This window comes from Papio anubis, chromosome 18, assembly GCF_008728515.1.
Source record: "Papio anubis isolate 15944 chromosome 18, Panubis1.0, whole genome shotgun sequence".
NCBI classification, from domain to species: domain Eukaryota; kingdom Metazoa; phylum Chordata; class Mammalia; order Primates; family Cercopithecidae; genus Papio; species Papio anubis.
In genome coordinates, this window is record NC_044993.1 from 58,587,899 (window position 1) to 58,608,844 (window position 20,946).

The 20,946-nt window shown below is 47.6% G+C and overlaps 1 protein-coding gene across 6 annotated transcripts in view; it reads left to right on the forward strand.

The window, feature by feature from the left end:
• MYH11 (myosin heavy chain 11) overlaps window positions 1-20,946 on the forward strand; it is a 156,167-nt gene that overhangs the window by 61,759 nt on the left and 73,462 nt on the right. For 3 of the 6 annotated variants that reach the window (XM_021931782.2, XM_017953215.3, XM_021931780.2), the window contains 5 exons: window positions 8,555-8,657; window positions 10,593-10,613; window positions 12,814-12,906; window positions 16,761-16,824; window positions 19,610-19,708. In XM_021931782.2, the coding sequence (XP_021787474.1) occupies window positions 8,555-8,657; window positions 10,593-10,613; window positions 12,814-12,906; window positions 16,761-16,824; window positions 19,610-19,708 (380 nt within the window). The remainder of the gene's footprint in view (window positions 1-8,554; window positions 8,658-10,592; window positions 10,614-12,813; window positions 12,907-16,760; window positions 16,825-19,609; window positions 19,709-20,946) is intronic. The other 3 variants (XM_021931783.2, XM_021931781.2, XM_021931784.2) reach the window with 1 other exon arrangement.

The window sequence follows — 20,946 nt, forward strand, 5'->3', positions numbered from 1 at the left end:
GGCAAGTGTATTACAGAACTGAATTTTTAAGATTTTAGTTAATTTAGACAGTGGTTCCTAACTTGGCCAGTGTGATGCTGAAATATTTCTCATCTATGTCCATTCCTCTGACTCCACCACCTCTTCGTAGTTCACGATCCCATCACCTCTCACCAAGGCCTCTGCAGCAGTCTCTTAAGCTCCCTGCTCCCATTGCTTGCTTCCTTCCTTCCTTCAATAGGAATATTCATCCATTATTCATTGAATAAATATTCATTAGCATGCTGTCATAAAGTGTGGATTCCAGAACCTAACCCTTTGGATTTGAATTCTGGCCCCATCATTGTCTAGTTGTATGCTCCGGGAAACAGGTCAGTTTACTTCTCTGAGCCTCAGTTTCCCCATCTGCAAAATGGGAACAGTAAGCACCCCATTGTGTTGGAAGGATTAAATGAGTCACTACATGTGAAGAACAGAGAAACAGGCCACTACCCCATGGCGAGCACTTTGTAATGATCAATTGCTATTGCAGTGAAAGTGCTCACTATTTTTAAAAAATCCTTCCTGCAATCCAGTATCCATCCTGCAGTTTATTTATTTATTTATTTATTTAAGATGGAGTTTTGCTCTTGTTGCCCAGGCTGGAGTGCAATGGCATGATCTTTGCTCACCGCAACCTCCACCTCCCGGGTTCAAGTGATTCTCCTGCCTCAGCCTCCCAGGTAGCTGGGATTACAGGCATGTACCACCATGCCCGGCTAATTTTGTATTTTTAGTAGAGACAGGGTTTCGCCATGTTGGTCAGGCTGGTCTCGAACTCCTGACCTCAGGGGACCCAGGGAGCCTCAGCCTCCCAAGTGCTGGGATTACAGGCATGAGCCACTGCACCTGGCCCATCCTGCAGTTTGTTGTTGTTATTTTTTCTTGTTGAGACAGAGTCTCACTCTTTTGTCCAGGCTGGAGTGCAGTGGTGCAATCTCGGCTCACTGTGCAACCCCCACCTCCTGGGTTCAAGCAATTCTCCTGCCTCAGCTTCCCGAGTAGTATGCCATCATGCCCGGCTAATTTTTGTATTGTTAATAGAGATGGGGTTTCTCCATGTTGGCCAGCCTTGTCTCAAACTCCTGATTTCAGATGATCCACCCACCTCGGTCAGCCTCCCAAAGTGCTGGGATTACAGGCATGAGCCACTGCACCCAGCCCATCCTGCAGTTTTGATTCTCCCCACACTGGTTCTAAAGCCCCGTTCCCCTCCTGAAATGGTTTCCTGCACCCATGAGAATAAAACTCAGATTCCTTACCGTGACTTGGAAGATTGAGTGTGGATCTGCTCTTCCCTCGTCACTTCCTGCTGTCCCCCTCCGTTGTGGCTCTCCAGGCACACTGGAGAGCATTCTGCCTCATACTTGGGCCCAGCATTTCCCTCCCTTGGACCTCTGTCCATACCGTTTGCCCTGCCTGGCCCACCCTTCCCTCCATCCTTCCCACAGGGCTCTCTTGTAACTTTCAAGGCTCAGCAACTCTCTGGCTTCCCCATACACAGCCTCCCCTCTCCTCCCTTCCCCTCAATCTTCTCAGTCATATCACGCTGATATAGCAATGGTATCTCCACCACAAACTATCTTGATTATTTGTTTGTTGACTTGGCTGTTGTGTATCTTCATCTCCTGGAATGCAGCATTAGCAAGGACTTAGCACACTGCCCACACACAACCAATGCTGGAGAAGTAGGTGTTAGCCATTGTTAGGGAGGAAATCTCAAAACGATGCAACTAGTATTTGCAAATGCATCCGGTCACCCCAGAACCACCAACATCTTCAGTCTCTGTATTAGATTTTATTTTGCCTGTTGCGAAATTCAGCCAAAGTGACAAGAAGGACCTACAAGTTGACAGTAGGGCTGAGCTTTCAGGGATAGTTGGTGGTCAGGAGAAGCCGGGTTGGAACCAACTGTTTGGTTATGCAGTTAAGAAACTGGAAATTGGCTGGGTGTGGTGGCTTATGCCTGGAAACTCAGGGTCTTGAGAGGCCGAGGCAGGAGGGTTGCTTAAGGCCAGAAGTTTGAGACCAAACTGAGGAACACAGTGAGACTCCATCACTACAACAAATTCAAAAATTAGCTAGGTGGGATGGTGCACACCTGTAGTCCCAGCTACTCAGGAGGTTGGGGAGGGAGGATCACTTGAGCTTGGGAGTTAGAGGCTAAGTGAGCTGTGATCGTACCACTGCACCTCAGTCTGGGCAACAGCAAGACCCAGAGAGAGAGAGAGAGGAAGGAATGAAGGAAGGAAAGGAAGGGAAGGAAGAAAAGAAAGAAAGGAAAACTGAAAGCTGAATAAATGTAATTTTTAGGCCTGAGTTGTATTTTGTCTAGCATGTAATCCATCCAGTGTACTCAGTTTAATTAGAGGCCATGGGCCTGGTTGGAGAAAGAGCTGTGTGATCAAGGGGCTAAATTAAGAGGAGGAGGGTGTTGGCACATAAAATTAGAGAGAGGTAGGGGGGGTGCTTCCAGGCCCTGGGGAGGAGTTTAAACTTTCGTCTAAAATGAATGACAGGCCAGGCACGGTGGCTCATGCCTGTAATCCTAGCACTTTGGGAGGCCAAGGCAGGCTGATCGCTTGAGCTCAGGAGTTCAAGACCAGCCTGGCCAACATGGCAAAACCCCATCTCTACAAAAAACACAAAACTTAGCTGAGCATAATAGCATGTGCCTGTAGTCCCAGCTACTTAGGAGGGTGAGGCAGGAGGATCTCGGCTCACCGAGCCTGGGAGGTAGAAATTTGGCAGTGAACCAAGATTGCACCACTACACTTCAGCCTGAGTGACACAGTGAGATCCCACCTCAACAAATATATCCAATAATAAAATAAATAAATACAATGGATGAGAATGTGCTAAGGGACTCAAGCCAGGGAAGGACAAACTTGGACCAGTGAGTCAAATCAGGCCCTTGCCTATTTATTCTAGATAAAGTTTTATTGAAACACAGCCGCACCCACTTGTTTACATATTTGCTTTTGTGCTGCAGTGGAGAGCTGAGCTTTTACAGAAAGAGTTTGCTAACTCCTAGCTTAAACAGTGGGAAATTGTGAATATTATTTATATCTTAATGATAGGATGAACATTGAAAATCATTATACAAACAATAGGTAAGCACTACGGAAGCAGTGGTTATAAAAGTAATAATAGGTGGGCACAGTGGCTCACACCTGTAATCCCAACATTTTAGGAGGCCAAGGCAGGAGGATTGCCTGAGGCCTGGAGTTCAAGACTATCCTGGGCAACTTAGTGAGACTCCACAAAATCACAAAATTAGCTAGCTGTAGTGGCACATGCTTGTCATCCCAGCTACTCAGGAGGCTGAGGTGGGAGGGCCACATGAACCCAGGAGTTCGAGATTGCAGTGAGTCAACATTGTGCCATTGCCTCCAGCCTGAGCAACAAGCAAAACTGTCTCAAAAAACAAAAGTAATAATAACAAACATTTTGATATACCAGGCATTGTTCTAAGCATTTTATATAAATATTCACTCATTTAATCCTCATAAGAATCATATAAAAGGTCAGGTATGGTGGCTGATGCCTGCATTCCCAGCACTTTGAGAGGCTAAGGCTAGAGATCACTTGAGACCAGGAGTTTGAGACCAGCTTGGGCAAAATAGCGAGATCCCTGTCTCTACAAAAAAATTTAAAGATTAGCCAGCTGTGGTGGTGTGTACCTGTAGTCCCAGCTACTTGGGAGGCTGGGGCAGGAGTATCACTTGAGCCTAGGAATTCTCAGTTGCGGTGAGCTATGATTGCATCACCGCACTCCAGCCTGGGCCACAGAGTGAGACCTTGTCTCAAAAAAAAAAAAAAAAAAAAAAAATCATACAAGGTACGTGTTTTTATTATACCCATTTTATAATGGGGTAAAGAAACTGAGGTATGGAGAGGCTAAATGACTTGCCTAAGGTCACACACAGGTAACTGGCAGAGCAGGGATTTGAACTTGAGCAATGTGGCCCTGGAGCCCATTATGCTATTCTGCCAATTGATGCTGTAGGGGAGAGAGGCATTGCTTCTGCCTGGGGTTTTGCAGGACGTGTAGGAGTTGTACAGTACAAAATGCCAGAATGCCTTGCCAGTCACATAAAGACCAGGGACTGAATAGCTGTGCGGTTCATCAGAGACAATTTGGCTTTCCTACCAATGGCAAGCCACAGGCTGCAATGGACTTGGCAATATTCAACCCTGGGAGCCAGGACGAGGTACAGAATTTGTAAAATTTTGCAAAATGAAAATGCTGGCTGAGCGCAGTGGTTCACACCTGGAATCCCAGCACTTTGGGAGGCTGAGGCAGGCAGATCACGTGAGGTCAGGCGTTCGAGGCCAGCCTCACCAATATGGTGAAATCCTATCTCTACCAAAAATATAAGAATTACCCAGGCATAGTGGCAGGCACCTGTAGTTCCAGCTACTTGGGAGGCTGAGGCAGGAGAATCACTTGAACCCGAGAGGTAGAGGTTGCAGTGAGCCAACATCATGCACTGTACTCCAGCCGGGCAATAGAGCAAGACTCAGTCTCAAAAGAAAAGAAAATAAAATGCAGAACCTTTATAAAGAATTATGAAGAATTTCCAGATGACAACATTAGAGTATTAAATCAAGCACAGGGTGGTCCCTGTAAGACTGTACAGGTCCCATTGATGAAGCCAGCCTGGATGAGGGGTTAAGTGGCCATTGGGTGGTTCCTCCCAGCCGCTGGGGCTGGACTGATTAAAAGGAATTGGCATGGGGGTAATTACAAGGCCAGGAGGCCATATTTGGTCATGAGCCCGGTCCTTCTCTGGGAAGATGGAGAGGAAGACACAAGAAAGGAGTTTAGGGTGCTCAGACCAGGAAAGCATCTTCACCCCTAGAGGTGGGGGTCAGAAAAGCCAAGTTATGAATGTTTCTGGACCAACTCGGAGCATATCAACCTTCAGACGCCCACGAGCCTGGAGCTTGGAATGTTTTATTTGGCAGAACCTCCCAGGGCAATTTGTTTTTCTCAACAGAACTTGGAAACAGTGGAGCCCAGCAGCTACATGGGAAGGGGTAGAATCCCAGAGTTTACATCCCACTCCCTATCCCGGGCAAAGTGGAAGACCGTACCCATGGACGGGGCATGTTGATGTCTTTGGTTTTTTGTTTGTTTGTTTGTTTTTTGAGATGGAGTCTCATTCTATTGCCCAGGCTGGAGTGCAGTAGCACAATCTCAGCTCACTGTAATCTCCGCCTCCTGGGTTCAAGCGATTCTTCTGCCTCAGCCCCCGCCTGCCCCACCAAGTAGCTGGGATTACAGGCACACACCATCACACCCCGCTAATTTTTGTATTTTTAGTAGTGACAGGGTTTCACCATGTTGGCCAGGCTGGTCTTGAACTCCTGACCTCAAGTGATCCACCTGTCTCAGCCTTCCAAAGTGCTGGGATGACAACCGTGAGCCACCACACCCAGTGATGTCTTTGTTGTAAAAGGGAGGAGGTGAGGGGGGAGGTTCAAGGCCAGAGTGGAAAGGAAGGAATTGTGGGAAAGAGAAGGGAGCACCAGCAGTCTAGGAACACTGGTGTGTCGGCATGAAGAGTGTGTTGCACACGTGTTGTTTGTGCACACTGCCGTCCTGATTCTTGTCTTGGATCTGAATAGGTTCATGATCGCCTACGCAAGTGGTTTCCTACACCCAAAAGTTTCTCTGCTTTCTCTTGCTTGAATCAGAATCCATCCCCTTCACTTTAGAATGAAGTCTAGCAAAGTTCTGACTAATATTAGCCTGATTGAAGTAATTCATACTTAGGTGTGAATGACTGAGTGGCTTGATTCATTGGTTAGGGCAAGTAAAGACTGCTGGAATATATGGCAGAACTCCGATGGAGTGGTGCTGGGACTTCACTCTGTCTTTTCTCTTTGCTGATTTGTTAAAATAAAAGTGTAGGAGGCAGAACATGGGCCCTGGTGTCAAGGGGACCTAAGTTCAAATCCTGCTTCTCCTCCATTTCCTATCTGTGTGAAAGCAAGAGCAATTGTGGGCTGGAGCAATTTACTTCAACCTCTCTTTGCCTCATTTTCCCCAGGTGGGTGATGAGGATAATTAATAACTCTCATTAGATTTCTGGGTAGAGTAAATGTAGAGATTTTGTGAGCCCAAAGCCTAGTACTGTGTAGGACTTCAACAAATATCAATTCCCCTTCCCCGTCCTTTCTTCTGGCCTTGGAAAGCAAGTCCCTAGAGGGTTGGGCCTGTGTCATGGAACAACTTGCTGAAATGTAGGAAAAGAAATTCCGATTGCATTAGAATCAGAGACCTGACTTTCCATTCTGACTGTATCCCTTCTTTGCTGTGTGACCTAGGGAAAATTGCTTACCCACTCTGTGCAAGACTCCTCCTTCTATAACAACATGGAGGCAGGAAGAGGATAGAGGAAATAATTCACGTAGAGCAATTAGCAAGGGACCCTTCCCTCTATATCCCCCCAATGACAAATGCCAATTCTTCTCTCTCTTAAGAGATGGGATCTTGCTATGTTGCCCAGGCTTCTCTCAAACTCCTGGCCTCAAGTGATCCTCCCAACTCAGCCTCCTGAGTAGCTACGATTATAAATGTGGCCAATTCTCTGCTGCACCTGGCCAGTTCTCCTCTTTTACACACACACACACACACACACACACACACATACATATACACATACATACATTCTGGTCTTAGTTTCCCCTTCTGGGGATATAGGGTAATACTTTCATGGTTCCCATTTCATATACTGCCTCCGAGGCCATGTGAAACAATGTGGCCACTGGGAAGGAAGGCCTCTAGGAAGGGAAGGGACCGCACAAAGTCACTGCAAGATGTTCCATCATTCTTGGCCATCAGAGACTTGATTTCTGGACAGTGGGACCTGTAGGATTAGGCCCAGCAATCTGGGCCACTTCTTTTTTTTCCTTTCCCCCTTTCTTTTTTCTTTCCTTCTATTTCTTTTTTAAGCCATGAGCCGAGTTATTAATGGGCCCTTGGCAGAGAAAATTAATTTCTTTACTTCCTAATTAGGAAGAAGAGCAGAGACTGTACTAGCTGTGGTGGCACTGGTTCAGCACAGAGAACCTTGGGCCGACCTTGGGGTGAACAAATTCTTTTCCCAACTTAAAAAAAAAATCTCTCTTATATTTTAGAGTATTAAGTGAGCTCAGAAAATGAGAGAGATGAGGCAAAGAAAGAAAACACAAAAAACAAAAGTAAACTGAAAAAATAGGAGAAGACAATAAACAACTGAAGTTTTGGTCGAGGCACTGTCCTTATCTTTCACTAGGAGTGGTGGGACATAGAGGCAGTATCTAGATGGAGCCATTCCATTGTGATTATTTCTGATGGCCAAAACGGGTAGCTAGTTCATGAAGACCATCCTGGTAAAAAAAAAAAAAAAAAAAAAAAAATCTACCTTCATATTCCAGGAGTACACACTTTTTTGATAAGACAAACCATGTCATACTGATCTAAACCCATCAGTCATTTACACTTTAGTGTGAATTACTTCAACTGGGTTTATCCTTAGATACTTGGCTGAGATCATCAGCTAGCCTCCGGATACATGGGGTGGGATTCCTCAGAAGATAAAGGGGCTTGCCTCTGCTCGGTGATCAATGGGATAACCAGTGTTTTGGTAAATTTTTCTTTCCATAAGGGAGCTTCTTAAACTTTAGGTCCTGGTACTCCAGAGGCACTTAAGACCTTTCTTGAAGGCTGCCTTGTGCCTGGTCTTTCCATTTCTAGCAATGCTAATGATGTCTTAAAAGTAGACAGTTCCAAATAAACCTGTTTGGACCCTTGTAGGAAAACTAAGGTTTTCTTTTTCACCCTATTTTTTAAAAGATGAGGTCTTGCTCTGTCACCCAGGCTGGAGTGCATTGTGGTGTGATCATGGCTCACTGCAGCCTCAAACTCCTGGGCTCAGGCCATCCTCCCACCTCAGCCTCCTGAGTAGCTGGGACTACAGGCATGCACCACCATGCCTGGTTAATTTTTCTTATTTTTTATAGAGTCAGGGTTTTGCTGTATTGCTCACACTGGTCTTGAACTCCTGGACTCGAGTGATCCTCCTGCCTCAACTTCCCCAATAGCTGGGACTACAGGCATGTGCCACCATGCCTGGCTAATTTTTAAAATTTTTTGTAGAGGCATTGTCTCTCTGTGTTGCTGAGGCTGGTCTCAGACTCCTGGGCTCAAATGATCCTCCCACCCCAGCCTCCCGAAGTGCTGGGATCACAGGCATGAGCCACCACGCCCAGCCCACCTTTTCACTCTTTGTATCTGAACTCTTTGGTACGTCCTCTTGGAAGGAATAGATTGGGCATTGGACCTAGGTTGGGGACCCAGTTCAGCTCACTACCAGAGATGTGACCTTGGGCAAGTTACTTCGCCTCTGGGAGCCTCCGTTTCACCCTCTGGGAAATGGTGGTGATGATCATTATCGCCCTGCCTGGCTCATGGAGCTGCGAAAAGGTCACCATGGAACGTGTGCGTAGATGATGTCCACTGGGCCACTGTTCCTGTGTCTTTCAGAGGCGAGTCTGGAGCCGGGAAAACCGAAAACACCAAGAAGGTCATTCAGTACCTGGCCGTGGTGGCCTCCTCCCACAAGGGCAAGAAAGACACAAGCATCACGGTGAGTGGCAGTTCCCAATCAGAGGCCATGATTTAGCCAACCGGTCTCCAGCTTGCAGCGCAACCGAGATACAAACAGAACATCGCTGCAAGAACTCAGGGCCTGTCTGACTCCCCCTCTCCTGAAGACTCAAAGAGGGACCATCTTTTTGGCGAGCAGGCCTGTTGAGTATGGGTGATTTCTTGGTTCAGCTGGAAGCATCTCTCCAGAAGGGGGCCCGTTTTGCGAAATGAGAATAAGCCCTTTCCTTCCGCAGTGAGATCTTCCTTCACGTCGGGGCTTCTCAGTGGTGGCACTGATGTCATTTTGGACCAGATAACTCTTTCTTGGAGGGACTTCCCCGTGCCTTGTACAATATTTCATGACATCCCTGGCCTCAACCCACTAGATGCAGATAGCCCCCTTCCCTCCAGTTGTGACAACCAAAAATATCTGTAGACTTATCAGATGTCCCCTAGGGTGGGACAGTTGCCCTAGATTGAGAATCACTCCTTTCAGTGAATCTCTGGAAAGTCCTAGGGGTTGAGGTACCTTTTGGGTTCCCTGATTCCTCCACGTGTCCCCCATCCCTGGGATGGAGATGCTGGTATCACTCGGCCCAGGGACTTCAGTGCAATGCCAGTCAGTAACTGTGGATGGAGCACCTACTGTGTGCCAGGCACCACTTGGGGTGGGGGCCTGGGGATAAGTCTGAGAGATGCTGTTATTCTCTTCTGTGAGTTTCTGGACTTGTGGAAGAGCACGTAGTTGTCAAATAATCCCAGAAATAAACAGATGATGACACAGTATGACTAATGATGACACAGTATGACTAATGATGACACAGTATGACTAAGAGCTTGGGAGGAAAAGAAGAGGTTTCTAGGGTCACCCCCTCTAGGGCCCATCCTTCTCTTCCTCCTCGTGTGTCAGCCCCGTCCCATCTGTCCCACAGGAGGGGGCATGCGGTGGGGCCACCAGGACTGGCCAGCACCTCCGTCTGCAGGTTCGCAGGCGGGAAGATGGTAGGATGGAGATCTGACCACGGTGTGGGGGTCTCTCCAGTGTTCGCCATTCCGGATGTCGCTTTAGGCCCTCAGAGGGGACTCTGGGGCAGCCACCATGGCCGGCTTGTCCAGAGGCCCTTGGAGATCTGGAATGGGTGCTGGTTGTGGCTTTAGAGAACTTTCCTTCTCCGAACAAATGCAGGAAACTCAAGATTCGGCATCGTAGAGTTGTCTCTGGCAAGTTGGTTTCTAGCCATAGTGAGTGGGAACAACGGCTCCAAAGGCTGCGTGGCAGTTAAAATACAGTTTCCACTGCCTTCCCTTTCCCTAAAGAGTGAAAATAGGACATAATACTTTCTAACAACTCATCTTTATCAAGGGCCTAGTATGTGCTACTTGTTTTGGCTGCATGTGTAAACACATCTCAGGCATTGTCTCACTGGATACTGTTTTAAGGAGCCTAATGTGACCCCAGTAATTATGAAAACCTTTGAAATGTCTGGATCTCTAAGAAATTAGAAAAAGGAGGGAATGGCTGAGCATGGGGGCTCATGACTGTAATCTCAGTGCTTTGGGAGGCGAAGGCGGGAGGATGGTCTGAGCTCAGGAGTTCAGGACCAGTCTGGGTGACATAGTGAGACCCTGTCTGTACAAAAAAAAAAATGGAATTAGCCAGGCATGGTGTGCATGCCTGTAGTCTTAGCTACTTGGGAGGCTGAGGCAGGAGGATCGCCTGAGCCCAGGAGGTTGAGACTGCAGTGAGCTGTGATCGCATCCCTGCAGCTAAACAGAGAGAAAAGAAAGAGTATCAAGGAAAAGGAGCTGACCTGTCTGTCTTGGGGACTCTAGGCTGTTTGGGGGGATCAAAGTCATATATTCTCCAGCCCCTGATGTCCATGTGATGGAAATAACACTGACATTTGTTTTATACTGTGTTGTTCAACCACAGCAAGGCCCATCTTTTGCCTACGTGAGTAACTGAGAGTGTTTTCCTGGTGTGTAGGGGAGGCACGGAGTGAATTTAGATCTGCATGATCCTGTTGCACCCACCAAGTCCCGTAGCTGGTGGTAGAAATGGGGTAGGCCCTGGAGTTTCACAACTCAAACAAGTAAATGCACCAAGATACCATCCTGTGGGTGTCTGATGCCAGGGCAGGGTGTCGGGGTGCATTTACCACCCACTGGACTCCTATTGGAATCCCCAGAGTTGCGCTTCAGCCTGAAATGGATTTCTCCAGTTCAGAATGAACCCCTGCACCCTTCAAGGCATCCATTCCTGGTACCCTGACTGGAACAACCTAGACAGAGATGTCTGTCCCATCTGGCTGAGTGTCTTAGGACTGTCAGGCACCAAAGCTTCCCTGGCTCCATGGACAGTCAATGGCACAGCTGTGGCATGCCTCCCTCTTCTCTCCCCGCCATCATCCCTAAGTTTCTTCCCCCAGCCCTGTCCCTGGTGCACCAGTGTGTCCCTGTGCATGCGTGTGCAGTGCGTGTCTGTCTCTTGCATGCTGGTTGCTTGACTCAAGCCTCCAGAAAGCGTCTTGGAGGTTGCGATGCACTAGCTTTGGTGGCGCGGTAAGGCCCCAGCTACGCAACGCATAACCTGGTCCTGCTTGGACCTGTGCATATGAACTCATCTCTAACGCAGAGCTTGGGGGGCTGACATGTGGGTCCCAGCCTAGAAGAAACCCACAGGTGTCTTGCTCGGCTCCCGAAAAGATCATTGAATCCATCTTAGTTAGACCCCGGGTGACAGTGTTGCAGATCAGAAGGAGAAGTACAGTTCTTATTTGGGATCTGCTCTAGTGTGACCTTGGCCGAGTCAGTTAACTTCTTGGGGCTAGGGTTTCGTCATCTATGAAATGAAGGGTTTGCACCAGGTCCCCCCATTTAAAGCTCTCTTGCCAGGACTTTTCAACCTTATCTGCTAGAATCCCCATTCCAGAAAGAGAGTCTTTTTCAGAGACCATGGAGACCCCAAGTTTATGTGAACGAAAGTGATTCCTTTAGTCATCTTCCCACTAACAAGGAAACACCCACGGCGCTCCTCGTAAATTTCCACCGGTCTCAGCTGTGGTGATTCCACTTGTGGCTGAGATTTTTATGCCAATGAGGCTTTTGCTTCATCTTTCTCTGGGAGCTACAAAAAGGAGGATGTGTGGATGAATAAAAACAGAAACAAATAGCAGCTTCCTGCTTTGTCCTGTAGACCAGGTACACTGATGCCTTCCTGGCATGCGGAGGAGCAAGGAGGAAGCCATGCCCATCGTTGTCCCCTCTAGACGCTTTCCCGGCTCCTGTCCAGGCCAGCCCTGCTGCCTGGAAAAATAAGGAAGGGAAGGCAGGAGAGAGATCGAGGAGAAAAACTCCCAGAATCCAGGGCCTGGAGGCTTCGGGGCCCATCTGCAGCCGCTGTGTTTTAGGGCTAGGCCAAGAGCAGCTCCTTTGCTTTCCCAGCTTAACTTACCACATTGGCCCTTTCCTGCCATGATTAATCACGTGACCGCATTTGTGCACATAGCCGGCGGGCTATGTACAGTCTCAGCTGCCTTTAACCCGATGAATGGAGCTCAGGCAATCTGCTTTGAAGCTTTATTCTGCAGTCTGCTAAGAGGATTCCTGGTGGGTTTTGTGCATTCCTTACTTGTCTTCTGTAGGAGACTTCAGAAAACCAGTCCTGAGAAAGGAAAAATTGCAGCTTAAAAAAATTGCACTAAAATAATCAGAAGGAGGATTGTAGTAGTTTAACTTGAAGACTGCTTGTTAAACATGGACAGCAGCACGACTGCCATGTACAGTGGGGCAGGTGGTGCACTGCACAACTCTGTGGGGCACCATTCATCATGATGTAAATGACATCACCGGCATTGTACAAGGCAGTGGCTTTGAGTGGCAGTGATGTTGTAGAGATGAGCAGGCCCTAGTCTTGGAAAAAAGTGACCTTCCTAAGGAGTAGATGTCCTAGCTGTAAGAGAGCCCAGACAGTTGCTTCTTTCCTTCTGAAATCCTCCTGTAAATCTGGACATTAGCATCGGGGTCTAAGAGGAGGTAGGAGATAGGAGAGAACCTGTGGGTTAAGGGCAGAGTTTTGTGACAACATCCATCCAAGGTAGAACTGTCAGGACCTAGGTTGCTTTCTCCAATAACTAGATGTGAATGAATTTTAGGGAGAGCTGGAAAAGCAGCTTCTACAAGCAAACCCGATTCTGGAGGCTTTCGGCAACGCCAAAACAGTCAAGAACGACAACTCCTCACGATTCGTAAGTAGCAAAGCCACGCGGGTTTTCCAGAAAAGGTTTGTTGTCATTTCCTGCCTGGGCTGCAGAGTGTTTGTGTGCGGAGGTGGGAGGGGCATCTGACCCTGGAGAGATGGGCTGTACCTTACAATCTTGCAAGGGCTCCTGCCTCTCACACTCTCATTCATTCGTTCATTCATTTACTGTTCACTCAACAAACACTGGTCAGGTGTGGTGGCTCACACCTGTAATCCCAGCACTTCGGGAGGCTGAGATGGGAGGATCACTTGAGCCTAGGGGTTCTAGACCAGCCTAGGCAACAAAGTGAGACCCCCCATCTCTATGATTAAAATTTTAAAAATTATTTATTGAGCACGTGCTATGTGCTAGATCCTTACATCCAATACCATTTTATGTAGCAAAACATGAATTGAGTGCCAACTATGTACCAGGCACACACCTTCTCCAAGAAATATTTAGTAAGTACCTACTCTGTGCAATTATTCTGGTAGGCACTTTTACATGTACCACCATCCTCTTTGTTTGTTTCTCATTTGCTGTTTTTATTAAGTGCCTGCTGTGTACCAGGCACTGAGCGAGGCTCACAGGATTGTGATGAATAGTTCAGGTATGGTTCCAGCCTTCATGAAGCTGGTTCTTCCAATTGAAGAACAGACAGTGAGTGAGGCAGGGGGTACTAGCTTCCCACGCACACTCCCCCAGGCTCCAAAGCAAAAGGTTTTTGCCTGAGCCCAACAGGGGCAGGGGAACTCTGAAAGTGGGTGGTTGACGTTATGTAGACAAAAATGGTTTCATTGTACAAAAGAAGCTGTTGCCTCTCTGTAGGAGGGTCAGAAAGATATTTTAGTAAGAAAAGATGAAAGAAAAATTGCCTCTGCGTTCCAGGAGTAGGGGGTCTCTGAACTGTCGCTCACTGGGATGGGGTCCCATGAAAGACTTTGCAGAAAGTTCTGCTCTACTGAGCATATTCACATGGTGGTCCCTGACCCTGCGATCCCCAAGGCCCATTTTAGTAACAAACAATTACACGATGTCTCCTTTCCTTGCCCAAAATTAGAATCATAGATAGTATCACCTCCTACACGGATTAGATGAATACACATCAGCATAATACCCTAACTGTAATGAGAAGAAGAAATAACATAAGACAATTCATTTAAAAAAGGTGCATTTCAGGCCCAGCGAGGTGGCTCATGCCTGTAGTCCCAGCACTTTGGGAGACTGAGATGGGCAGATCACTTGAGCTCAAGAGTTTGAGACCAGCCTAGGCAACATGGAGAAACCCCATCTCTACAAAAATAAATAAATAAATAAATAGAATAAAGTGCATTTCAGCATGTCAATGCTTGGGCCAGGCCACAGCAACAGAAGACACAGTAAGAGACAGACACTTAGGTCTATCCACTGCGACAGCTACAAATACAAGGAAAAGGGTCAAGTTCAAGCACTGATGATGTTGGGATGGGATTTTCCAGAATGGCAACTGACTCTCAGTGAAGCACTGAACCAAAAAACAATCTTCTCTAGAGTCACACAGATGGGATATTCTTATATTACAATAACATTTTAAACACTTTTTAATGCTTTTATTTAAAAGCATAAAAATCTAGGCTGGGCACAGAGTGGCTCACACCTGTAAACCCAGCACTTTGGGAGGCTGAGGTGGGAAGATCACCTGAGGTCAGGAGTTTGAGACCAGCCTGGCCAACATGGTGAAACCCTGTTTCTATTAAAAATGCAAAACTTAGCTAGGCGTGGTGACACACCCCTGTATTCCCAGCTACTTGGGAGGCTGAGGTGGGAGAATCACTTGAACCTGAGGAGATGGAGGTTGCAGCGAGCCAAAGTCACACCACTGCACTCCAACCTGGGTGACAGAGTGAGACTCCGTCTCAAAAAAAAGAAAAAAGCATAAAAATCTAAAGGCGTAAAGGTTAGGTTCTAAGTCTAGCTAATTACAAACAGATTTTTACCTCCGTGAGTGTCAGGTGAGACATTGCAAGAGTCATAAGGGATATAGACAAGGATTGGCGTCAGAAACTCTCCTGGTCATTGCAGGACTCCCAGAATATCCTTGGCCCCACTGTTCACTAACAACAGTGGCCCCCGCCATCATGTGACAAGCCAAATAATCTCTTCCACTGATTTCCAAAATCTCCATAGCAGATGTGCCGCTTCCACTGAGAAGCACTGTGTTTGCGTGTTGCAATTCAGTGCAATGTTTCTAGCCCCGTCATAAATGGAAGTATAAGTACAAGACAAATCCCTAAAGACATCCTCCACTCACTGGTGTCCCTGCCATCTTGAGAAGGAGAGTGAAGAAAGGCGCCTGGGCCTTGCCTGTGACCAGCCAGCTCTCCCTGGCTCCATTTGGGATATGGTCATCCCAAGTCACTCTACCGCATGTTTCCCGATGAGGAAAGTTTAAAGGTTTTGTCAAGGACTGAGCAAGCCTAGGGGATCGTGTCCACACACGCCAACACTTCCCACCACATTATGTCATGGCGAAGGAAATGGATGAAATCCTGTCTCGCCTATTGAGGAAACAGGAAAAGGGTTGATGCCAACAGATGGAGGATTGGATTCCGTCCTTGGTTTCATGGCTTAGCTGAGGCAGGTAGATAGGGCCATCTTTGGAGATACTTGTTGAGCCTCTAGGGCCAGGGACATGACCCATTCCTGCCTAAAGGACATCCTACACAGGGCCTGCTTGGGCATTGTGGCCAATGCTACTCACCTGTCCCACAGAGAAGGTTTCATCCATAGTTGGATGATATGGGTGCAGCTTGTTCTGAAGCAAGGTGGGGTTTGGGGAGGGAGTCCTTTCCAGCCCCTGAATATGGAAAAACCTTCCTTCTGCTTAGGGCTCTACCTCTCAGGAGCAATGTCATGTTGGACAGTCACTTGATCTCTCTTAGTCTTAGTTTTCCCAGCTTTACAACGGGGATAGTGGGCTGGGTGTGGTAGTTTACTCCTGTAATCCCAGCACTTTGGGAGGCTGAGATGGGAGGATCGCTTGAGTGCAGGAATCTGAGACCAACCTGGGCAACACAGTGAGATCCTATCTGTACAAAAATTTTTTTAAAATTAGTTGGGTATGGTGGTGCATGCCTGTAGTCCTAGCTACTTGGGAGGCTGACGTCATGGGGAAAAGGGGATTGCTTGAGCCCAGGAGTTTAAGGTTACAGTGAGCTATGATTTCACCCCTGCACTCCAGCCTGGGTGACAGAGCAAGACCTTGTCTCCAATAAATAAATAATTTTTTTAAAAATGGGGATATCCGGCTGGGCGCGGTGGCTCACGCCTGTAATCCCAGCACTTTGGGAGGCCGAGTTGGGCGGATCACGAGGTCAGAAGATCAAGACCATCCTGGGTAATGCGGTGAAACCCTGTCTCTACTAAAAATACAAAAATAGCCAGGTGTGGTGGTGCACACCTGTGGTTCCAGCTACTCGGGAGGCTGAGGCAGTAGAATGGCATGAACCTGGAGGCAGAGCTTGCATTGAGCTGAGATCGCGCCACTGCCCTCCAGCCTGGGCAACAGAGCGAGACTCCATCTCAAAAAAAAAAAAAAAAAAAATGGGGATAGCCATGATGGACTATGGTCATTGCAAGAGCCAAATGATATTGATCTGTGAACATGTTTTACACGTTCTGTTGCTCTCAGGCCTGGGGTGGTCTCAGCTCAGCAGATGTTGGTTCTGCCTGATGAGTTGACCCGTGGGGGTTCTGAGTGTTCGCAAGAATGCCCCCCACCCCCTCCATCCTCTGTAACATCTCCCTCCTGCTTGCCCACAGCATGGGGTTAAAGGCTGAAGTTGGGCAGCAAAGCCTGAACTGTGTTTTCCTGTTGGCAGGGCAAATTCATCCGCATCAACTTCGACGTCACAGGTTACATCGTGGGAGCCAACATTGAAACCTGTATCCTTTCCCGGAGCCTGGGCCAAATGGGCACCCCTGCCCCCTACCAACCTCCAGCCCAGAGGCTGGGAGAGTCCAGGAGCCACCCCTGTCTTTCCAGCCTCTTAGGTTTCTTCCAGAACAAATCTCCCCTTAACAGCAGGCATTGTGGTGCAGTGGTTATACATGTGTGGACCAGACCCCTGGTTTGAACCCCAAAGAAGCAGCCTAGCCTGCATGTGATGCTCGAATGACCTGTCCCTTAGCTGACTGACCTTGGGCTGGTTACTCCACCTGTCTGTGCCTCATCAGCAAAACGGGGATGATAACGAATGGTACCTGCCTCATAGAAATGTGAGAATAGAGTGAGTGAACTGATATAAAGCTCTAGGCACCATGCAAGGTGCAGAGTAAGGGCTGCCTACGTAGTGTCTCTTGTATGATCTTCACTTCATTCTTACTCAGCCACCGTCCGAGGCCAAATTCTCGACCTGTTATCCTTTTAGAGACTTGGTCTGTGATGGGCTCCACTTCTTAGGTAGGAAATTAATGAAAACAGAGTTTACCCAGAAGAACGCTGATGTCGCAAGGAACGAGTATGACGAGTATAACGAGTATTCTTTCATGAATCTGAGTGGTGAAGTGGAGCCAAGTTAGAAATATCTGGACGTGGGGGAACAACCAGGTCTAGAGTTTAGTGATTGATCAGCCTCAGGAGCTTTGCAGGCGGCCCTTGGGCTCAAGGGTGTGTTGTGTTCACAGCTTCCTGCGGACCACGTGCTTGGCAATGAATAGGGCCTGGGGGATGACTTGGCATCTTTCTGCCCCTGAGGTCTGCTGGCAGCACCTCGTGGTCCCATTTGTCCACGTTATATGCCCTGGATAAGGGGGTGGGTTGTGGAGTGGCCTCCTCTCCACTGTACTTGTCTAAGCTGCGGGGATTTGGGAAAACCACTGAAGCTCTCTCAGTTTTGCCTCAGTAAAATGGGGGTGATCACACCTACTTTGTGGAGCTGGTGCAGTGATTAAATGAAATAATATGCATAATAGTATGCACAGCCCTTGGTACGCAACGGGGCCCAAAGTGAGCATCTCATAGGTGGTGGCTATTGTGTTACTGTTAATGTTTGGTATGTTTCTACTTTAATCTGCCCAAACCAGCCAGGATTCCTGTCCTGCAGCTGGGAGGGCTGCCAGGCTTCGGTCAAGTCCAGAGCCAGGGCCCTCTTGTCCTGCAGCCTTGCACACACCTCTCAGCAGTTCATTTCCTGTGTTTAGAGCGAGCCCCAGGCATAGCGCTGTCCTTCAGGCCTCAGCCTTCCTTTTAGATCAGTGGTTCTGAAAGTATGTTTCCCAAACCAGCAGCATCAGCATCACTTGGGAGCTCTTTAGAAACACACATCTCAGCCGGGCACGGTGGCTCAAGCCTGTAATCCCAGCACTTTGGGAGGCCGAGGCGGGCAGATCACTTGAGGTCAGGAGTTCGAGACCAGCCTGGCCAATACGGTGAAACCCTGTCTCTACTAAAAATACAAAATTAGCCAGGCGTGGTGGCATGCACCTGTAGTCCCAGCTACTCAGGAGGCTGAGGCAGGAGAATTGCTTGAAGCTGGGAGGCAGAGGTTGCAGTGAGACAAGATTGTACCACTGCACTCCAGCCTGGGTGACAGAGCAAGACTCTGGCTCAAACATATATGTGTGTGTGTTCCTGTGTGTGTGTATACATGTGTATATATTGTGTACAATACGTGTATACACATGTGTGTGTATACATACGTATACACACACACACACATACACACATATATATATATATGAAATGCACACCTTAGGCCCTGCCCCAGGTCTGCTGAATCACATGTTGGAGGGTGGAGCCCAGCAAGCTGGGTTTGAATAAGCCCTCTAGGAGTTTTGACGCACCATGAGAAAGTCTGAGAATCACTGCTTTCCAGCTAGGACATGGGCTGTGGTAGCCCAGGCACTGCTAGCTGGGTTTAGGACTTGAAGAAGACAAGGTCTGCTCATCCAGCCCCATCATCCCGCAGCATCACACTTACTGCTGTGGAAATCCACCCAGTACAGTAGCCCAGCCTCCTAGTTGTCCTCTTCCATCACCCCAGACCCTGGGATCTCCATGCCACCCTCACCTGCCCTCCCCTCTGCTGTCCCTCCTGCCACCCTCCATGGCGGAGCAGCTCTCCTGAAATTAATTAGTATAGCGTGTTTACAGTCTCTCTCCCCTCCGTCCCATGAGACCCCACTCTTGGAACAGAGGGCATGGAAGACAGCTTTGCTACTTGCTAGCTGTATGATCTTGAGAAAGGACCTCCCTTCTCTGAACCTCAGTTTCTCCTTCATGAAAACACCAATAATAGTTGCACTTACTTCCTAGCATACTTGGTGAGGCTTCAGTGAGACAATTTATATCAATCATTTCACATAGGAATGAATCATAAATCATAGAGGGTGTCATTATTTGCATTCTGTAATGTCTGAAGACAGCTCACTTTAAAGAAGATTTGCTGGTGATGGCTGTTAGGGGAACATCTCATTACCATCTTCCTGGGGTCTTTCTATGCTTTGTCTTTTCACTCTATTCCCCTCCCTTCTTTATGCATCTGAGGTCTGCTGGCAGCACCCAGTGGTTCCATTTGTCCACAGGGGCGATGGTCAAAGTTAGACATTACTGATCCGTGGGGCAGAACTGGAAAGTCATCCCGTGTGAATTGGGTATGACAGAGATAGATGTGGAAGACCAGAAGAACACCCGCAGTATCCCCAGAATCCCTAACTCCCTCCAAACCAGATCTGCTGGAAAAATCACGGGCAATTCGCCAAGCCAGAGACGAGAGGACATTCCACATCTTTTACTACATGATTGCTGGAGCCAAGGAGAAGATGAAAAGTAAGTGACTAGCAATGACGTGTGATTGGAAGGCTTGAGCCTTCCCTTTCATCAGAATCCAAGGTTAAGGGATTGGCTATTAAAACAGTCTCAGATCCTGCCAGAAAGGACCATGTCTGTGAGTGACAGATGAGCAGTTCTTCATCTCCTCCCAGTGAGTGAGTGTGGCTTTTGTTCAGTCATTCTCATTTACTGACCGCCTACTATGTGACATAGTAGCCATCAACTCCAATTAGACATTAGATCATTAAGACTCATGTCTAATTAGATCAGAGAGCATCAAGTCCAACTAGACACAATCTGTGCCTTCAAGGAAAGGGAGAAAGACATTTGCTTTACTTGCCAATTTATAAAACCTGCAAGTATAAAAGATGCATTCTGGTTTTATAAGGAATTTACAGGGCCAGCGGGGCTAAACACTTTTCATTATACATGTTTTGCCGTGACTTTGTAGAACAGGGGTCAAAACTTTTTCTGTAAAAGGCCAGATAATAAATCTTTAGGCTTTACAGGCCACACAGCTTCTGTCACAGCTATTCAACTCTACCATTGTAATGCAAAAGCAGCCACAGGCAACACATAAACCAATGAGCACAGGCAACACATAAACCGAAGTATGCAGGCAACACATAAACCAATGAGTGCAGGCAACACATAACCGAAGTATGCAGGCAACACGCAAACCAGTGAGTGCAGATGCGTCACTGTGTTACAATAAAACTTTATTTACAAAAACAGGCAGTGTGCAGAAGTTTGCCGACCTCTATTGTAGGGAAAAATGTTTTTTATGTAAATACAATACACTGTACACCAGACTCCAGTAGGAAGTTACGAGTTCAGTTCTGGACATGCAGTTGTTTACTAACTCCTAAAAATATATACAAATCACATAGCTTAAAAAAGGAGTGGATCAGTCACTACCTGTCCGTAGTAGAGTCTACATATTAGTAATAAGTTTTAAGTCTGAAATTTTATGGGAATAATACAGACTTTGCTTCCCATCTCTTTTGTGGCCCGAGTGTAGTTATTTTGGTTAAGACAGTTACCAAAAGGATCTGTGTGAGCTCAGAACTTCGCTGTGTCGGAGTGTATTGCAGAGCTCAGCTACGGGGGTGGCATTTTCCATTATTTAAATTTCCAGGGTGGGGCGCAGTGGTTCATGCCTGTAATCCCACACTTTGGGAGGCAGAGGCAGGCGGATTACCTAAGGTCAGGAGTTTGAGACCAGCTTGGCCAAG